The 19,226-nt window shown below is 35.0% G+C and overlaps 1 protein-coding gene across 5 annotated transcripts in view; it reads right to left on the reverse strand.

Annotated features, from left to right (window-relative positions):
- The window catches only part of WDFY3 (WD repeat and FYVE domain containing 3), a 241,446-nt gene that overhangs the window by 92,446 nt on the left and 129,774 nt on the right, over positions 1-19,226 (reverse strand). For 4 of the 5 annotated variants that reach the window (XM_072942738.1, XM_072942743.1, XM_072942722.1 and 1 more), the window contains 9 exons: positions 17,461-17,918; positions 15,958-16,041; positions 11,073-11,250; positions 10,058-10,272; positions 7,801-7,913; positions 5,294-5,525; positions 4,001-4,101; positions 3,623-3,841; positions 227-408 (listed from right to left, as the gene is read on the reverse strand). In XM_072942738.1, the coding sequence (XP_072798839.1) occupies positions 227-408; positions 3,623-3,841; positions 4,001-4,101; positions 5,294-5,525; positions 7,801-7,913; positions 10,058-10,272; positions 11,073-11,250; positions 15,958-16,041; positions 17,461-17,918 (1,782 nt within the window). The remainder of the gene's footprint in view (positions 1-226; positions 409-3,622; positions 3,842-4,000; positions 4,102-5,293; positions 5,526-7,800; positions 7,914-10,057; positions 10,273-11,072; positions 11,251-15,957; positions 16,042-17,460; positions 17,919-19,226) is intronic. The other variant, XM_072942751.1, reaches the window with a different exon arrangement.

Genomic DNA, 19,226 nt, shown 5'->3' on the forward strand with positions numbered 1-19,226 from the left:
ATATACATTAATTTTTTTAGCGCACTCCTTTCGAGTCTTCTCTAATAAAGTGACATGAATTTAGCCAGCCACATGACTCTCACACACTGTTCAAATGCGTACTTAAGGTCAGTTTAAAATTAAGACAACTTAAAAAAATACCCCTGCAGACACACACAAATAAACACACCGGCCCCTCAAATATCTTGTAAAGGCAGTTGGGACTGACAAGCACAAGCAGGCTTACCTTCACGGTGCTGACAAGCTGCCCATCAATGTAGAGGGTTGCAGTGCTGTTCTTCAGCATCCCTTTGCTCATCACCAGAACCAGGTGGTGCCACTGTCCCTCAATTATCAGTTCTCCACATCGGAAGCGAGCACAGCATGGCAGAATCTCATAAAAAGAGGATTCTTCGCTAAAATCATCAACTAAAATAAAGAGGGGGAAAAATTAAAAACTCAACGTCGTCCTCATGCTAACAATTATTCATATCTAGACTTTGACTCTATGTTAAGATAATATGATGATGTAAATGAAAATATCCTATTCATTCAGTAACTTTATCTGTAGTAAAAAAGTAAAACCTGGGATATATTTTTGCTTTGTTCTGCTTAAGATACATACAGTTATTTATAATAACTAATAAAATAAAAAGCAAAAAAAAAAAAAGACAGTAAAATAAAGTTACAATAGACAACAAAGAGAGACTAGTTGATTCTTACCTGTCATGGTCTGTTATAAAAGGTCTTCTAAAATTCTAGTTTGACATGTATCTGATCACAGCACTGGTCAGAACAAGAACCAAGGATGCTCTGTTCAATGATACAAGGGGGCAACTACCTGTTCCTAGTTTGTGGCTGTACTGCCCTGACCCTAGCCTGGCGACAGCTGGTAGGAAAGAGGTGATTTAGGGAGTGGAAAGGATTTGTTAACCCAAGTTTCCTGCTTCACTTGACAACTCTGGTGACTTGCTAACATGCTGCAATCACTTCTTGACTCTAATCTGGCTTCTCTCTCCTACCTAGTATGTTATCAAATCATGCTAGGAAATAAATGGGTTAAGTATTAATTTAATCTTAATGTTAAGCTAGGTAAAAATTAACTTACCTTCTATATAGTATTCAAAGGGGGGTGGGGGAGCAGCAGAAACCAGATGTTAGAAAGTCATTCCTCCCCTCAGCCCAAGAAAAATTTTTAAAAAGAGCTGATCTTAACCATGTAACTTAAAGCAGACCCACCAGTTTTCAGTACAAGCACATGTATGTAAATATACTAAAAATTTTAAGTTTAAATTATTTGAAGAAAGAACTACAAATAAAATACTCTATTTGGGGAATCTTAAAAATACCTGCATGAGATTATATTTTTATGCTGAGATTATATTTTTAAATGACAATTCAGAATATACATTTACAGATATGAAGACCCCTAAAAAGGCAGCATCTTATCCACATTGTGGCCTAATTAGCAACAGATTTGAATGAACTAAGAAAAAGCAGAGTCAAATAGCTTTGAAAGGTCTAGTGTTCCACAACCAAGGGATGCAAAACAAAAGATAAAAGGCATGGGTGAAACCAGGAACTCTTCCTTCTCCCTTCCCTGGTTAACAGACTGAATCTTCTTGAGAACTGTAGAAGATGTTTCTTATAAAAATTTCCCAAGAGTTTCACATTCTGACTGAGGTTTAAACTAAGACATACCCAGTATTCAGTGGTGTAGCAGGATATTTGCTGAGCCCTCTGGTTTCTGACAACTCTTAATTACCTAGGCATCCTAATGGGCTACAGCTGTTCAAAGGATGGATCTTTGCAGTAGTCACATCACATGTATCACAAATGTATAAGTTACTGAAATTTCTAGTGATATATGGACCAAAGTAGTCTGGCAAATTACATTCAGTGAAAATGACAGAGTTAGAAAACATTTTTTACTGAAATATCCCTAGAGTTAATCCTTAACTTTTTCATTAAATTCTATCCTTTTCCCAAATTCTCCATTATTATTCACTTTTCTCATTGTTTCCCTTTCAAATCATCTGTATTTCTTTCTCTTTATTTTTCTTTCTTCTCATTCATCCATTTGGCTTTAAATAATGTGTGTAGGTCTAGTATGTGCTAGGCACTGTTTCGGGTGGCAGGGCTCCCAAGATTACAAAGATAATAACATTGTGTGTGGGAACTGAAGAGTTCTAGCAGGGTAGGCAGACAAAAACAAATAAAGAATTAAGATCTATGAAGTCCAGGTAAGTGATAAGGAATATTAAACAGTTACGACAGTGGGCATAGGAAGGAACAGAAGATTCAAGAAATATTAAAAAGGCATAGGGGTATTTTCAAGGTTGACTTGAGGTTCCGAATGGTCTAACTGGTAGTGAGGGTGTCATTTAACAAAACAGGAAAATAGGAGATGCAGGTTTTAAGAACAAATCTTATAGTCTGAGCTGCTTAAGGAAGACTACTCATGTTAAGATGTCTAATATGCAGTTGAAAATATGAAGATAAAGCCTGGGACACAGACAAATTGAAAGATTTTAATTTCAGAGATCCTGGGGGTAAAAAGACCTACTACTAACAGAAATGGGTGTTTTTTTTTTCTCTCATGAAGAGCAGGTTGGCTACAAAGACTAAAGGTAAAAGCTTGAAGAATACTAATTTTTAAGAGAAGATGGAAGAGAAAGCTGTTGAAGGAAATTGAGAGAGACATTGGAGAAACGGTGAAAGAACAGAGAGTAGGTAATCTCAAATTGCAAGACTACAGATAGTTTTAAATAGGGAGAAAACATCAACAGAATCAAATGCCACAAAAGAGGCAGAATAAAGTGTCCTAATCAGGATTTTAAAGCACTTACTACATTGATGCCTAACTCTGTGCTGATCATGATGAAGAATCCTAAAGAAGACAAGAAGCCATACAGTCTAATTGAGAAGCTAACATTCATATTCAATCAATATGTGAATACCAACCACAGGTGAAGCAATGTGTACTATTATTTTATTTAGTTAGTTAAAAAACAAAATTAGATAATAAAAAAGAGATATATTTATATACAAATACCTATATTCAGAGCAAATAAAATTCAGTGAACTCAGATTTACATTTTATGTTATTTATATCATTTAGGAAGATCTTCATGAATGCCTTGAGTATGAAGTTCTCTTACATAGTAATGTAACATTATGACATGTTGGAAGGAATTAGGATTATTAAATGCATGTATTAAGTCTTGAAGGTAAGAGATGACTAAAGTAATTAAATTGTGTTATTGTGTCTAGCACAGAGTGGCACATATGGTAGGCAGGTGCTCTATGAATATTCATTAGTTAAGCAGAATTCACAGCCAATGAAAATCCTTACTAAAATATATTAAACAAGCAACCTGCTTTCCTAGCAAAAGCTGCGATTTCTTGGCAAGGAGAGATGAATCTTTATTTAAGGAACTCTCTCTGCTGTTTTCTAAGTTTCTTTTGAAAATGCCTTAAAACTTCACTGATGAACAATATTCAAGATTTCATATAACCTGTTCTAGTCTATAATTTTAAATTAGAAAAGAATTTACCAGCTGGATCTTAAAACTGAATTTTAAAATGAAGTTTAACACTTGTACTAATTGCAAGAAGCAGAAAGAAGAAGACAGCTACTGACCATAGTTTTGGAGCAGTTCCTCTTTGGTGGAAACAATCAGAGACCGGTCTTTCGCTGACAGAACGATGGCAAGGCACACATAATGTTGCTCAGAAGAATTTGCTCGGCGAACAATAGTAAGAAGTCTGGCAGGGTGGTTATTCGGAGGAGAACTAAAATGTTCGATGCAAAACCAGCTAGAGTAGCTTAAGCCTGATGGAGGAGGGAAGAATCTTTCACCTAAAGTGAAAGTAGAAAAATAACAATGAAAGAGTTTGTGTTGACTCATATTTATATTTAAAAAAGATGCCAACAAAGGCAGAATCTCTAAATAAAACATAATTCACTGAATGAAAAAAAAAAAAAAAGAATCTCATGAGCATAGAAAGTAATATTTACCAGAACCAATGCCACTGACCACGGCCCCATCGGTGAGACCTGTTGTGACAGCATTGTTTGTAGGGGCATTATGAGGGGCTAAACTGGGCAGGAAAAGGCAGCTATTAAAGAAAAGACAACATAAGTATTAGAGAGCAACTGTTTTCTTCTCTTATTACTATGTACTTACCACAGTGAAATAAACTGCCATTATTAACTAGAGATAAAGAGATCATGGAATAAATCTAGATGCCTAACAAAGTCCTCTCCTTTTAATTATGTGAGAATTTAAAAGGGTGTATTTTAAAAATTTCCACTTTTAAAAATTAAAACAAAAATCAAAGTATAATTTGCATATGGTAAGATGCACTAATGTGTAACCCTGTACAAGACATTGGAACAATTTCATCACCACAGAAAAATTCCCTTGTGCCCCTTTCTAGTGAGTCATTCTCTTCTGTAACCACTGTTCTGATTACTTTTGCCTATTCCCAAATGTTTTAATTCACTGTTCAGTAATAACCCACGACAATGTTCTTAAAACACAATTTAGAGTTTCAGACAATGTATAAGAATCCTACAAACAATGGTATAAACATAGATCTATTCTATTAGCATGTGTCCATTTTGAGGCTGATGGACTTTATAAACATACTCTTCTAGATTCTCTATAGATTATTTTTGTTACTTCTGCTACTACAGCTTTTTCTGCCACTTGAAAGTATTTACTCATTTAATGTGATAGTAACCGAATACTTCTCATGTATAAGATACAAAGCTAATCTGAGGGAAAAAATGATGATAAAACCCAGTCAAAGAGCTTTTAATCTAATTTTAATTTGCATAGTATCTGTAACTTTATTGTACTAAATCAGCACTAGGCAAACATTTTCTAGAGAGCGCCAGAGTGTAAATATTTTACACTTTGCAGACCAGATCAGATGGTCTCTATTACAACTACTCAAATTTGCCACTCTAGCATGAAAGCAGCCATAGACAATATACACATAATTGAATATGGTTGTGTTATAATAAAACTTTATTTAAAAAAAAACTTACGAGCACAGATTTGGACCATGGGCCTTAGATTGTTGACTCTTATACCATATCAATTTATTTAGTATAATAAATAATTGAAAATAATTGAATCCAAAAATCTTAAAATAACATGCTCAAAGAACTCAATCATTTGAAAATATATAGCATATAGTATATTTTAATCAAGTAGATTTAAAACCAATGTTCTATTCATCAAAGGCAAGACTGAGATATAAATTAATATAATAAGGCTTGTCTACCTTGCAAAATCCTTACCCAAACCCTTCAAGGGATGTGTCAAATTCAACAAAAGCTGGAGTAACTGATGACCCATGAAGTCTGATGTCATGTGGAGTTGTCATGGAAACCAGACACTTAACCCTGGTCAGGGGTACAGTACTTCCTTCTGCAGATTTTACTAGGCTTTTGCTTATCCGGTAATGGTTATCTTCGTGTAAACTGAAAACATTATCAGAACCCAGACCTTCCATGGATGTGATCATACTACCTGTAAGTCAAAGAAAATCTCTTGGGAAAAATATCACATAGATTTCTAAAATAATGAATTTACAAGGCTGATTTATTTTTAAATACTAGTCTTTAGTTTCAATATACACAATAATTTTATTTTTAAACCCCAAAGCTATTATCCAGTTTTAACGTAATTTATGTTCATCTCTAAACTTAAATAGATGTGTTTTTACCTTCTTATTACTAAAGTAACACATTGCAGAAATGTTGGAAACTACATGGCACAAGGAAAGATCAAATACAAGAAGAATAAAAATCACCAATGACCACTGTCCAAGCCACTGTTATACTTTAATTATAAATTACAGATTTATAAAAATCAGATTATATTTTTATTTCTCAAAGTTATTTATTATTTTTCTTTGAGAAGAAAGCAAAATATGCAAGAAGTATTATAATGGAGAGAAATAGGTCATCTTTCTTATTAAAAAAAATCAGACATAAATAGCAGAAGCTCGCTTCTGCCATTTTCTCCCCATTTTAAATTCTTCCCTTATAACTACTAAAATTAAACAAGAGATCATAAAAATACTCGAATTTAAAAGTTCTTATATGCATGCAAATAGTAACAATTTCAAGAACAAAAAAATTTAAACAGGCTGTCCTATTTTTCAGGAATATATTTTAATGTAATGGAGAAAAATCTTCCTTCTCAAGATGAACCACAAGAATGTAACTATTCCTCTCTTAAGAGTGCCATGCATTCAGGCAACCATAAAAAATATTTCAATATTCTCTTAGAGAAAGGAACTAGTTTTGTCAATTCTAAAGAACTGTGTAAAGTACAAAAACAGTAACAAAACGTATATATACATGTAAGGGATATCTATTAATTGACAAGAAAAATTCAAATACTCTGTTTTCCAATAAAACTGTGTTAGAACCCAAAAGATCTTAAGGTTTCCAAAACAGTATTCACTAATCAATATTAATAAATGGCAGGAGGAAAAATTAAGGTTAAAATAACAGTTGAAGGTTGTTTAATCTCTGATTCTCACCTAAATAATGGGATTGAATTGAATAATTATTACATTCTTTCAGAACAGCTATTTTACTTTTCTAAGTTTTATTCTTTCCTGCTTGCTTCCCTAGTAAAGGTCACTTCAATCCATCAACGCAAATGCTTTAACTATAGCTAACAACGAGACAAAATAAATTGCAAAGTTAAAAACCAACAAAATTTTTAAATTAACATTGGAAGGACACCCAGGGCCACTGAGAGCTCTACTGAGAATACTCTTCCCCCACAGCTGTTGAGTGGATGGAATCTGGTGTTTCTCCCGGGTCTACGCAGGAGTGGTAGGCAGTGCCTACGTTCTGCTAACACTCTTCCTCCCCATCACCTTTCCACCAGCCTTATGCAAACACTTGTCCTTGGAGTCTCCTCATTGGCAATCCTATCATGAAATCCCTCTATGAAACCGCCACCTACTACTGCTGGCACTGCATTCGCACCTCTCCTCTGTACTAATTCTTGCCAGCGCACAGGGGTAAGTCAAGGTCCACACGAACAATCCATCTAGCATCTCGCTCCTGTGATCACCGTTCCACCAATAAGCTTCAGCTCTTCACTCCAGAGCCACAACTTGGGCATGATCCTTTTCTTTGCTTGTCTTACTGCTCCAGTTTTGACTGCCATCATTCTGCATCATTCCTCCAGTTCTCCCATTCTTTCTCTCTCACTACATCGGCTTTTGGGCCCGGCCTATCCCTTTTCTTCTCCAGTCCAGCGACCTATCCCTTTTCTCCCAGTCTACCACTAGCTGCTTGACTTCACTTCTTCCTCTATCCATCCTATACTCCTTGGTGTGTCCCTTCAATTACTTTTATTAGTATTTTACATTTTCCTGCCCTCCATGTCCTCCTGCAGCAGCTGTCCTGCAAAGCCAGGGCCTGTTAATAATCCAGTCAACCACTCTTTAACCCAGGCAGCGAAGGCTAATTGAGAAAGGCAAAGAAATTACAGATCCCCTGAGAAATCCCCCTTCCAAGTCAAGGGTTATTCTGCACATAGTTCTCATCTCCTCTGGATCTTGCTTCTTTCAATGATTCCTTCCCCATCCCCATATGCTCCCTTCTTCAGTTGGTAGATCAGATCTTATGTTTATTTAAATAACAGTAAATGAAACAAGAACAACAAACCTTTCTTTTTCCTTTCACTCGTAGTCAAACTTCTTGAAATAATATTCGTCCCCTACATAATTTTCATTTATAAAATAAACCAAAAAATGGAACTTCAAAGGTCAACTTACTTCTCATCTCTGGCTCATAACTCAGTGAACTTGGTTTGTGGACCCTATACTGTTTTAGCAGTTTTTTGTCCCAGGCACCACAATTTAATGGACTTGCCAAACGTAAAAACTCCCTAAAGAAGAGACAACACAAAGTTATTCCTTATTGGGAACACCATGTAATTCATTAAATAAACACACAAAAATGTAATTTAATGAATTATAACAGACTAATTAAAATACCACAGCAATTCAAAGAGTTATTATAATATATATTAACTTTATGTTTTAATCTCCAAGTACTGAAAAGAACATCAAATATTGTGAAAAGTTAGAAAATGAAATCTGAAGAGCATGTTCTCCTGGAACGTGATGGGCAGAAATACAGCAACATGTCAAGGGGTTACACAAATAGGAGCCTTTTATATCCAGTCAGTTATGGCATCATCTAAAAGGGGGAAAAAAATACATCTCTGAATTTTTTAGTCTCTACAGCAGAAAAAAAGTTTGCCATTTTTTCATACAGAGTGCAATATGCAATTAGCTTATAACCTATGGCTTATCAGCAGGTAAGTGCCTGTATCATCACAGGACCTTTCCTTCTGATAATTCATTCACTGTGAAAACTGAGCATGTCCAAATGGTTGGTTTCCATTGCTTACTCTGTTTATCTAAGTAGGCAGTGTAAATTTACTTAGTAAAATATGAGTAGTAGGTATGAATAGTCTCTCTCTCTCACTCGCTGACTCTTTCTACTTTTAAAAGAAGCAGATTATCAAAAAGGATCCGGGAAAAATCTCCGTGCTGTTTTCAGTATTTTAGGTCTCTGAATATATCCATAATGTGACTGCCAAAGTTAGCAGAGACTGTCTCATCTCAGCATTACCAAGGCTGAGCACACTGCCCTGTACAATACTGTTTAACAAATGTTAACCGCAAAGGTTTTTCTTAATCCACCATTAGTTTGGAGTCAGTTGAAAAAATATAAATTACAAGTAGAGTCCAATCATTTTTAGGAAAGTTGCAAAAGTTTTGTGAAAAAAGAACTCTTTAACAGCAGAAAAAAATTGTCTTATAGAGAGCAGCTTATATTTTGAAAGTGACAAAGATATACAAGTATATATATATTTTTTTTAAAAAGGGACAAGATGACTTACACATTAAATCTATTTGGCTAGGAAATTTCAAGGAAAATGTTTTTTTTAAATGCTGCTTCAGAGCACTGCTTCTCTTACATTAAAAAAGGTTATTCAAATATATCTACCTTTTGAATGGCTAAAGTGTGCAAGGTATATCCACAGCACGGAATACAACTCTGCGATAGAAAGAAACAAACTCTTTTTTTGTTTGTTCTTTTTGGTGGGGGAAGGTAATTAGGTTTACTTATTTAATCTTAGAGGAGGTACTGGGGATTGAACCCAGGACCTCATGCATGCTACCACTTGAGCGATATCCTCCACCCGAAAGAAACAAACTATTGATACATGATAATTTAGATGCATCTCAAAGGCATTATGATAACTGAAAAAGCTAATCACAAAATAATCACAAAATTAATGTATGAATTAACTTATATAACATTTTCAAAGTGACAAAATTATGGAGATGGAGAACAGATTACTGGTTTACAGGGGTTAGGGATGGTGGAGGTTAAGAAGGTAAATATGACAATAAAGGGATAGGATTGGGGAGATCTTTGTGACACCTTAATTGCGTGATAGCTACATCAATCTGACACAATAACAGGGCACCATAGCATACCTGGGAACCATAGCATACATGGATACATTGTACCAATGTCAGTGTCTTGGTTTTGATGTTGCACTATGGTTCCCTAAGATGTTAACCACTGGAGGAAACTGGGTGAAGGGGACACAGAACCTCTCCCATCTATCTTTACAACTTCCTCTGAATCTGTAATTATTTTAAAATTAAAAAATTAAAAAAAGTGTTTCTTAAAAGAGTTCTTACACACAAAATGTTCTTAAAGTAGATGCAAGTCATATAAATATAGCATGACTTTATTTTTAAAGGAAAGAGAGTTTGCTGGATTCAAGTAGAAGAAATAACCAATGGGCAAAGACATCCTCTGTTTATTAATAACTAGATTTACCTAAGTGCTATATTTTGAGCATTTTGCCCATTTTTGTGCTGTTTCAGTCTTGCCCACAGATAACTGAACACATGTTTATTAAAGCAAGAATTCCTGACTGTGAAGACTACAAACAGCCATTCCTCACGGTGGCTTATCTGACCGTGAAGAAGAGAACGTACTGACCTCAGCACCATGGGCTCCAGAGCCTGAGAGGCTAAGCGTTCAAACATCCTCTGGAGAGGCGGGTGCAGTGAGTGGTCCTCGTCGGCCAGCGCGGCGCTGCACCGCTGCAGCAGGCGTGCATGGAGACCAGCTTCACACATGACTTGCTGGTTTCTCTCTGTGTGCACCAGCGATTGTAAAATATTTGCCACGGCAAGTTGAAGGTCCAAAGCATGCTGAAGTTAACAAAGAAATCCATGCCACAGGGGCATTCTTAGTAAGACATGTGACAGTTCTCTCCATGTGAGGCACACGTTTTAATGTGAGGTCTCTACATGCTTCAAATTACGTTCAGATGAATTAAGTAGCTGGCTTAAAGGGGCACAGCAACTCCAGAACAGGGCCAGAGAAATACTTCCTATCTTAGTTTTGCTAGAAGCATACCCAGCTAGACTCCATTCTCTTCCAAGTCTTTTGGATTACCTGACTATATATAATTAACAGTATTTTTATTTTTATAAAATTAGCAGGCATAATAAGTCTTTTTCATGGTGCGTAAATAACCAGTTTAAAGGAAGGCCAACTGTTAAGATTTGTGACACTTAAGGCTTTAGAGGCCACATAACATTTTAACAAAATTAGTCACCCAAACTCCAGTTCACTCAAACTCTTGAGCATTACAAGTCAGAATAGATAAATAGCCTCAATATGGTATCTTCAGTCATTTTTCTTTCTGTACTATTTATTAACAATTTCCACTGCTGAGCGGATTTCAAGGAGAAACAATTATTTTAGAAGTAACTGTCTTGGTTGCATTTTAACAAATCAACTGTATTAAAAAGCATACATATCTACCATTTGTTAAGAAATTTAAGACTCGAATAGAAAAGCCCTAGTTTTTTTCCTTTACCTGCTTTAGTATGTGATACAGGAAGGCTCCATCTCACTTTCCTGGCCCCACCCCCTTGCTCATGCAGTCACACTCACATCCTTTCACTCACTAAAGATGGGAAGGAACTAACATGCCCACGCTTACTTCTGGCTGTGTCACTGACCCAACAGAGGCCAGGAGGTCCAGCATAGCAAGCATGGCTCCAGGATGGATGATGACAGCGTCAGAACTCTGGACAGATGAAGTTGCCGTGTGTAGTTTCAGGTCAGCAACATTTTTAGGAGGGTAAACAGGGGGAGTTGAAACAGAATGATATGCATGCCTGCAAGAAAGAAAGAAGGATAATTTGATATTTAATTTTGATCACATTCTCTGTTCATTTTCATCTTCTGTTATCTTTCTCCACTGATAAACAAAAGGCCTTAAAATTCAAGGTTGAGTTACAAAACACCTGAAGGTTGGGAAATAAAAAAGCCATTATCAGTTCTTAATGAGTTGCATATAAACAATTTAACTATCAATTCTTCTAGGCTCTTGTATGTTTTCACCATTTACTATTCGGATTGTTTCATTAAAGAAAGGCATATGAGGACTAGTTAACACTGCTCCCTGGTGTATTTGAAAGTTGCTAAAAGAGTAGATCCTAGAAGTTCTCATCACAAGAAAAAAAATCCATTTTTTCCTTTTTTTCCCCCTTGTATCTATGTAAGATAACGAATGTTAAGTAAACTTATTGTGGTAATCATTTTGCAATACACGTAAGTCAAGTCATTGTGACGTACACCTTAAACTTACACAGTGCAGCATGGCAACTGTATCTCAGTAAAACTGAAAGAAAAAAAAAAAAAGAATGGCATGTGTACCAGAAGACAAGGAACAGATGAAATCACAGCGATTCCAAGCTCTAAGGAAGATGACAGTTCTGATCATTTGTGATGAGGACAAGCTATATTAAATCCTTCAGTGAGACTGTTCTTTTTTGAAATTACCTATGTGTTTTTAACCTTTCCTTAAACAATGGGTCAACATAATTAAGACCTAACAAGATCAAAATGGCCTTCTCTGTAACTGGTTCAACTGAGTCAGGGTTGGCTCAAAGTCCTGGCTGCCCGACAGTAAATACATTAAGCATCAAGGGAGTTTTCCTTATTTGGAAGTACATTCACCCTCTTTTGCATTATCCTCCCTACCACTGAAAATATTCATCACAAATTTTAAAAACTTAAAAGGGCATCTTTTACGTAATGAGCTTCCATGAGTTGGAAAGCCCAGCCATGTCCTGAATACACAACATTTCTTCTTATCAATGATCTCCACCTCCTATTTCATACTCTTCTTCTACAATTCATGAGCTTTGCACATTTTGTATCTTGGCACATGGAAACAGATGCTTGTAGCTTCAGCCTATGGGAGCTCTTTGTTCCAGCAAATCGGTTTCAGCATAGTCTGTCTGATGCTGAGCTCTGTCACTGAGAGCAGTGCAGTTTCAGCTCTCTGGCACGAGAGCAGCTTGGGAAGCAGATGCTTTAAGTCACTGATTTAGCAGCAAAGAACTGGCACTGCCATTTTTTTTTTAAGTACCATTCTCTCTTTAACAGAGATTCTAGGAAAGCATTCAGCTTCACTTAAAAAACAAAAAAAAAAAAAACGAAAAAAACCCCACATGTGCTCTTCTAGTTTATTTAAAGTCACCATATCCTATACCCACTCATTTTTTTCATTCCGTTTTTTTTTCTGTTCTTGTTCAGAAAGAATTAATTTCTAAACTTCCTAAGATAGATTCTAAATGCTTATTACCAACTGATATCCTCCTATGCTTCTCCCTTTAGTCTTTAAAGTATTTTGACCTACGCAGAAAAAAATGAAAAAAATGAATCATATTCCTCTACGGTATAACAGGAACTCCAAACCATTTAGAAATTTCACAGAAAACTGTTTTCATTATACACAAAGAGTAACCCAAATCTGAGGAAAAACATAGATTCTAATTGTATATTCTAGGCGACAGGCCTTCCCAAATTATTTCTCAGTTGCCAGACTTAATATAGGTTTGAATTTAAATTACAGATATGTACACCCAGGAAGCAGCTCTTTATGTCTTTGGAAACTGAACTCTTTGCTAACATGTAACTGTTATAGCAGTAAACCTTCAGATTTTACATATAAAAAATAACATTCTAAATGTAGGAATTACATCTGTTCTTCTTAAATGAGAAAAATACTGCAAACATCACAGAAATCTAAAATATGGCATTTATTAAGAAATTAGGTCTATTTTAACAAGCATTATATAACATTAATTCTTACTAAGTCATTTAGGTATTACCACCTTTTACATCTAGAGATTATAGTAAGCTTATTAAATAGGTAACTACCAAGCAAAACCTAACCACTTGCGAAGATAAAATGGGATAAAATGACATTTCAAAATTTAGTTAATTTTTATGTTGCAGTTACTTTTAAAGCTTACAGAAATTGCTACTTAATATTTCACTCTGAATTCTCCTGTATGCTTAAGACTTACTAACCTCTTTTGGGAATACATACGTAAATATTTAAATTCTGAATCGGCTTTGTCTTAATGATCGTCAAGTATGTGCAGGCACTAAGTACTGGATACCACGTCTGAATGATGACTAACACTCGCCACCGTTTTTGCCACTGCAGATATACTGTGGAGGGTCTTGGCTGCTATTTTGGATTTCGTTTTCACTTATCTAACTCTGACTGAACATTGTTCAGCTGTAATTCTGTTCCATTATTCCTTATGAATAATGAAAAACAGTCATGAGTTTTAGTTTTCCAAAATAAGTTTTCCTAGTTCCTTTTTCCCCAATTCTCAAAATAATTAGAGAAGAATCTCCAGGATTTTACATGCCAGACAAGTATCACAAGCTTAGACTTTCCTTCGTGTCTTAATCCCCGTGAGCCATAAAACTAACACAATGTTGGTTTCTCCTTTTGTCAAAAAAAAAAACATGTTTTGCCACAAGAAAAAGATGCCCATGAGCTGATGTAATTTGAGATGTTTCTGAGATTTTCTAATCTCAAAAGTTACTATATGGTGAAATAAAAACAATGTTTTCTTTGTTAGCTTATGATTCTTATCACTGAGCAAAATGAATGTAACCTGACCAGAATGGCAACCTGAAAATGTCAACACTGATTTTGTTGTTAGCATGAACAGCACTGGGAGCTTCCTTGGGATAACATCAACTTGTAATCTTGATTAGAATTCCTATGGATAAGAGTCACTCAACTACAACTGCTGATTCAGTGACAGCTCTCCCTTAGGTCAAAGACATGGCATCCTTACATGCAGCCGTGTTGCAAATGATGACAAAATGTTTTTGCTCTAAGGCCTTAAATAACTCTATGATATGGAGTACAATGCTGTTTTCCTTTTGTCAAATTACTATCTAAGTAAGTGGTAAGTTCTGATGGATTTTTAAACATATGTTCCTTTAATCTGTGAATTTCCATTGAAAGTATTTAGTAGTTTTTGGTTAAAGAGTTAAATGTTTTTAAACACAGCAACTTTTAGGCCTTTACCATGTATGACAGAATCATAAATATGACTTTTTAATAATTAAAAGTATTTTCTATTTTTCTAAAATCCAGTAGTTCTATGGGATAGTGAGCACAAGTGAATCTTCCAACACAAAGTATATCTTTCACCTTATCAATTTTAGCCACAGAAAAATACACTACTTTAACTCAAATTGATTTTATAATTTCTAGAATCAAGATCTGCTCTTACATGGTATAGTACAGGGAACTATATTCAGTATCTTATAGTAACTTATGGTGAAAAAGAATATGAAAACAAATACATGTATGTTCATGTATGACTGGAGCATTATGCTGTACACCAGAAATTGACACAACATTTCTGGTAATGGGCTATACTTCAATAAAAAAAATAGATATACCAAAAACAAAAAAAAATTAAAAAGAACTGCTCTTGAAAAAACAAAAAACAAAGTAGTTTTTAAATATAAATACACTGAACAACGCTAAATCCATTTAAGACTATTTTGAACTATGCCATGATTTACTAGAAGAAATGAGCTGTAAGCCCCAGTGTAAATTTAAGAGAAAAGGAAAATATAAGTCCATATACCTAATGAATATTACTGTTGAAATATCGCACTTACAACAACTACTTTTAATACATAAGTCTGATTATATTCAAGTTTCAAAATTTGAACAACAGAAACAAAATTAAACAGAAGAAAACCTCAGGGTTCATTTTTAAAAAGTCATAATAGCAGAATATTAACACAAGACTTAAGGACTTGTCCTTGGTTATGAGGAAAACAGGGGAAGGAAGAGTATCTGGTGCCAGATGCACAGACTATGATCATTTTAAGTACAGGCTGCCGATGGAATCTCAAATGGATCTTAACTGTACTCCTATCAATCAACTGCTGGTTCTTTATATTCATAAGCTTTATATATGAGGGAGACTAGATCAGCTTAGAAAGAGATTTATATACAACTGATGAAAACAAGAGCTAGGGGAGGTTTTTTATTCATTTTTTCAAAGATTAGCATGCTCCATAACAGCATCTCATTTCAACTGGGCGAACCTGACTGAGAAAATGCACACTTCCTTAGCCAATGCTGGGATGTTCATTTTGGAGTAACACTAAGCCCAAAAGAATGAGACCAAGCACACTTAAAGTAAAAAGAAAAGTAGTGAAGTATTTAGAGAAGCATTAAATCCCCATTTCCAAATTAATTTTAATTTAATGTATACCTGCTCTAAAATGTATTTTAGTTTAAAAGAGTTGGATGACAAAATTTTACACGTCCTTCATATCATCACAGTAGCAACATATTTTACTCTCATAAATATACTCAGCAGAAGTTGACAATTTTAAACTTTAAAAAAGAGTCAAATCAAAAAGAAAGCAAAAAAAAAAACTGAAGTTACAAAAAGCACAATCACCACATTAACATATAATTGGGCACAGAAGAAAAAACCCACACGAAAAAAGAATGACTTCTGTTATAAGATCAGTACCTTTTCCTGGACAAAGCTGGTGTACCCCAAGGAGAGGGGAGAGAAGACTCACTTGTCAGGCAAGGAGGGATCTGTTCTGCACGACTACAGACAACAAAACAGACAGGGTGGTTTAGAGAGGTTAGAAGAACACCAGGCTGGCAGCTGGTTAGTTTCACAAGAAATACCAGTATAAGTTTAACAGGGAACATCCTCCATCCTCAGCAGCAACAAGGACCAAGACTGCAACACATGCACTGAGGGAAACATGCTTGAGGCAGATGCTTCTTCATTAATGTTAACATTTAACATATTTGTTAAACAGAGTGCTGTAGGCCTTGTTTTCTGACAAAGCAAACTAAAAATAAGGTATACTACCTAGGGTACATACAAAACAAGGGAAAAGAAGTTGAATCTAAATATACAAATTTTAATTTTAAACATCTTAATCCCTGAACATTACACAGCCCCATGTTTCCTGGAAGCTAACAATATATAGGCATTTTTATTTTCAAGATGGGAAAAACTGGAAAACATTTTTTCACATTATCTGTATTTTCTTATCTAAATATTAAGGCCTAAGAAATATTGAGAGACAAACATCTCACTAGATATTTCAAAGCAGATTATTTCACAGTTAAGAATATAAAAGCTATCAGAAGCTCTACCCAAGAGAGTTATTGGCTTTATTTATGGGGATATTAACAAAAACAATTCGTTTTATGGAATAAAACTATAGTAACTGTTAAAAGTGATAACGCTTGGACAAATTAGCAGCATGATGACACTTACATTATTTTTGAAGTGAGAACTTAATTGAAAATACACTTTAAGAATTGAAAGTAAATGACTTGGATAAAGCAGTCTTACGATCTTAGAAACCTGGATTTCCGTCATCATATATTTTATCACAATATATTATAACTGTTTATTTATGTGTTTGCATTTAAGCTGAAGGATAACCAAAGCAGCCCTGTGCTGAGCTGAACCCTCAATGCCTAGAACGGTAACTTGGCACACAGTAGGTTTTCGTTAAGCACTTATTTAATGAAGGAATGAGTAAATTAATACGAGGGACTCTTACACTGTCAACGTCTCCCAGGAAGCTGTATCATTTTTTGAGCATTATAAAATGTTGAGAATGATTACGAACGTTGAGACTATAACATCTGTCTGAAAATATGTATAACCATAACCACGTGCTCCCATTGATAACTAATATCAGTAAGTCTGGATGTATCTGACGGTCTTGAGAATAAAGAGGAAAGTAAATTTCATGGAAGCTGTTCCATTAAGTGCAACGGGAGCTTAACTAACCCTGGTTTTACAAATAATACACAGATGTCCATGCTGAAAAACACAGAATCAGAGCAATAGTAATATTCACAAATAAAGCGACAGATAAGTAAATAAGAGAGAATTCATTTGTTTTCATTTTCTTTTAAGTTAATTTATAATTCAAGCCTTAATACTGAAGTCATACATTGTATACCTTTCAATTCAGAGCACAGAGCAGAGCCATACCTGTCAAAAGAATCTGTGGCTACTTTGTAGAGATAAATAAAGAGTTTACTGCAGTGCTGTAAAGTGGGTGACACTGAGTCCACTGAGATTACGTCTTCCTCTAAAAGTCTTTGAAATGGCTGTGTGTTTGAAGGGAAGACATTCATGGGGCTTATTTTTCTTAGGTCTGAGAAGCAGCCAAGAAATCGAACGGCATCTGCCAACTTCTCATACTGAATCTCTGTTTTGAAGAAATGAGAGTTAGCTGGCTCATAGCGCATTGCTGCAGTCAATGTGCAGAACACAGTGTGGAGAAGTTCAAACACTTGATTCTGGTTCACTTTCTCCCAGCCATTCTTGGGTGGCGAGCTCAAAGATCTTTCCATAGCAACAAGCAAGGATGTAATGTACACAAATCCTCCAACTTTCCTGAAAACTGTTCTTGAACGATGGCTTTCTCGAAGGACTGACAGGAGGGCCTATGGGGGACAAAAAAACAACACAAACAAAAACAAACTTACAATTCAGATTAAAAAAAAAAAAAACCAAAAAACCCATACATCAATGTCAAAGAGGAATTCTACTCTGTGAATATCTGATGTGTGTATTTTTTGTCATTTACCCAATAAGCAGTCCTATGAAGCATGGCAAATATTTTGCTAATTAAAAAATGCCATATTAAAAGCAGAAGATAATTGTAGGAAACACTACCACATACTTCTTTTGATAGAAAAAGGCTATATCCAAATCCTGGGTGAAAAGCTTCCTATGTATTTGATGGATAATGACATCAATGAATTCAGTGATTTTTACAAAGTAATCTTTTTAAATGAGGAAAATACATATTCTAGTGTAATTTTACACACTCTTTAAACATGAAAACTTACAATTAATTGAGTGTGTATATAAACTGATTTATTCTAGAAAGGCTCAGAGATGACCTGGAAGCCTTAAGTATTTATATTCATATAAAGTGACCATATCCTGGTGCTTTGTAAAGAGGAGTCACTTCAGAGGACTTGTTAACATTCTCTCTTGCAAAGTGAACTGTAGCTGGAGGGCTGAAAGCATGCTCTTGCCCAGAATAGCTTATCGGCGCTAAGAAGTAACACCTGAAGGCCAAACAGGTAAAATAATCTTTTATAACTATTAGTTATTTTCTGAACTGTTATACTTTTAACTTAGTTTATTATTAAAAATAACAAATTATAAAATTACCTAACATTTTATGGAACACTTACCATATATTAGGTACTTCTTTAAATGCTTTAATACATTAATTTATCTAATCCTCTCAATAATTCTATACGTTGGGCACTATCATTATCCACACTTTGTAGAAGAAAAATTGAGACCCAATGTGGTGAAGTAACTTGCCCAAGACTGTACAGCTTATACAATGGCAGAGACAGGATTTAGAGCCAGGCAGTCAGATGTCCCTACTCATGCACTGAACCATGAAACTATCCTGCCCCAAACAGCAATCTGAAATCTGCAGATACACAGGCTCCTTGCCCCCGTTTCAACAACTGAGACACCATGAGAATCTAGTATTACTTAAGACACAATTTATAATCTTCCCAGTCATTACATTTGAAAACGCCATTAAAATACTTCACACATTTCTAATGTTACTTATGAAAGGGAAAGGCTAAATATTAATATTATCTTTTTGAAATACACTACTTCAGAAATTATAAAGATTTCATTGTACATACCAATATCTGATTATTCTAAAAAGCAGGAAATATGCCATCTGTATATGTAAATACAATTTTGAAATACAG

Source organism: Vicugna pacos, chromosome 2 (assembly GCF_048564905.1).
Source record: "Vicugna pacos chromosome 2, VicPac4, whole genome shotgun sequence".
In the NCBI taxonomy this organism is placed as follows: domain Eukaryota; kingdom Metazoa; phylum Chordata; class Mammalia; order Artiodactyla; family Camelidae; genus Vicugna; species Vicugna pacos.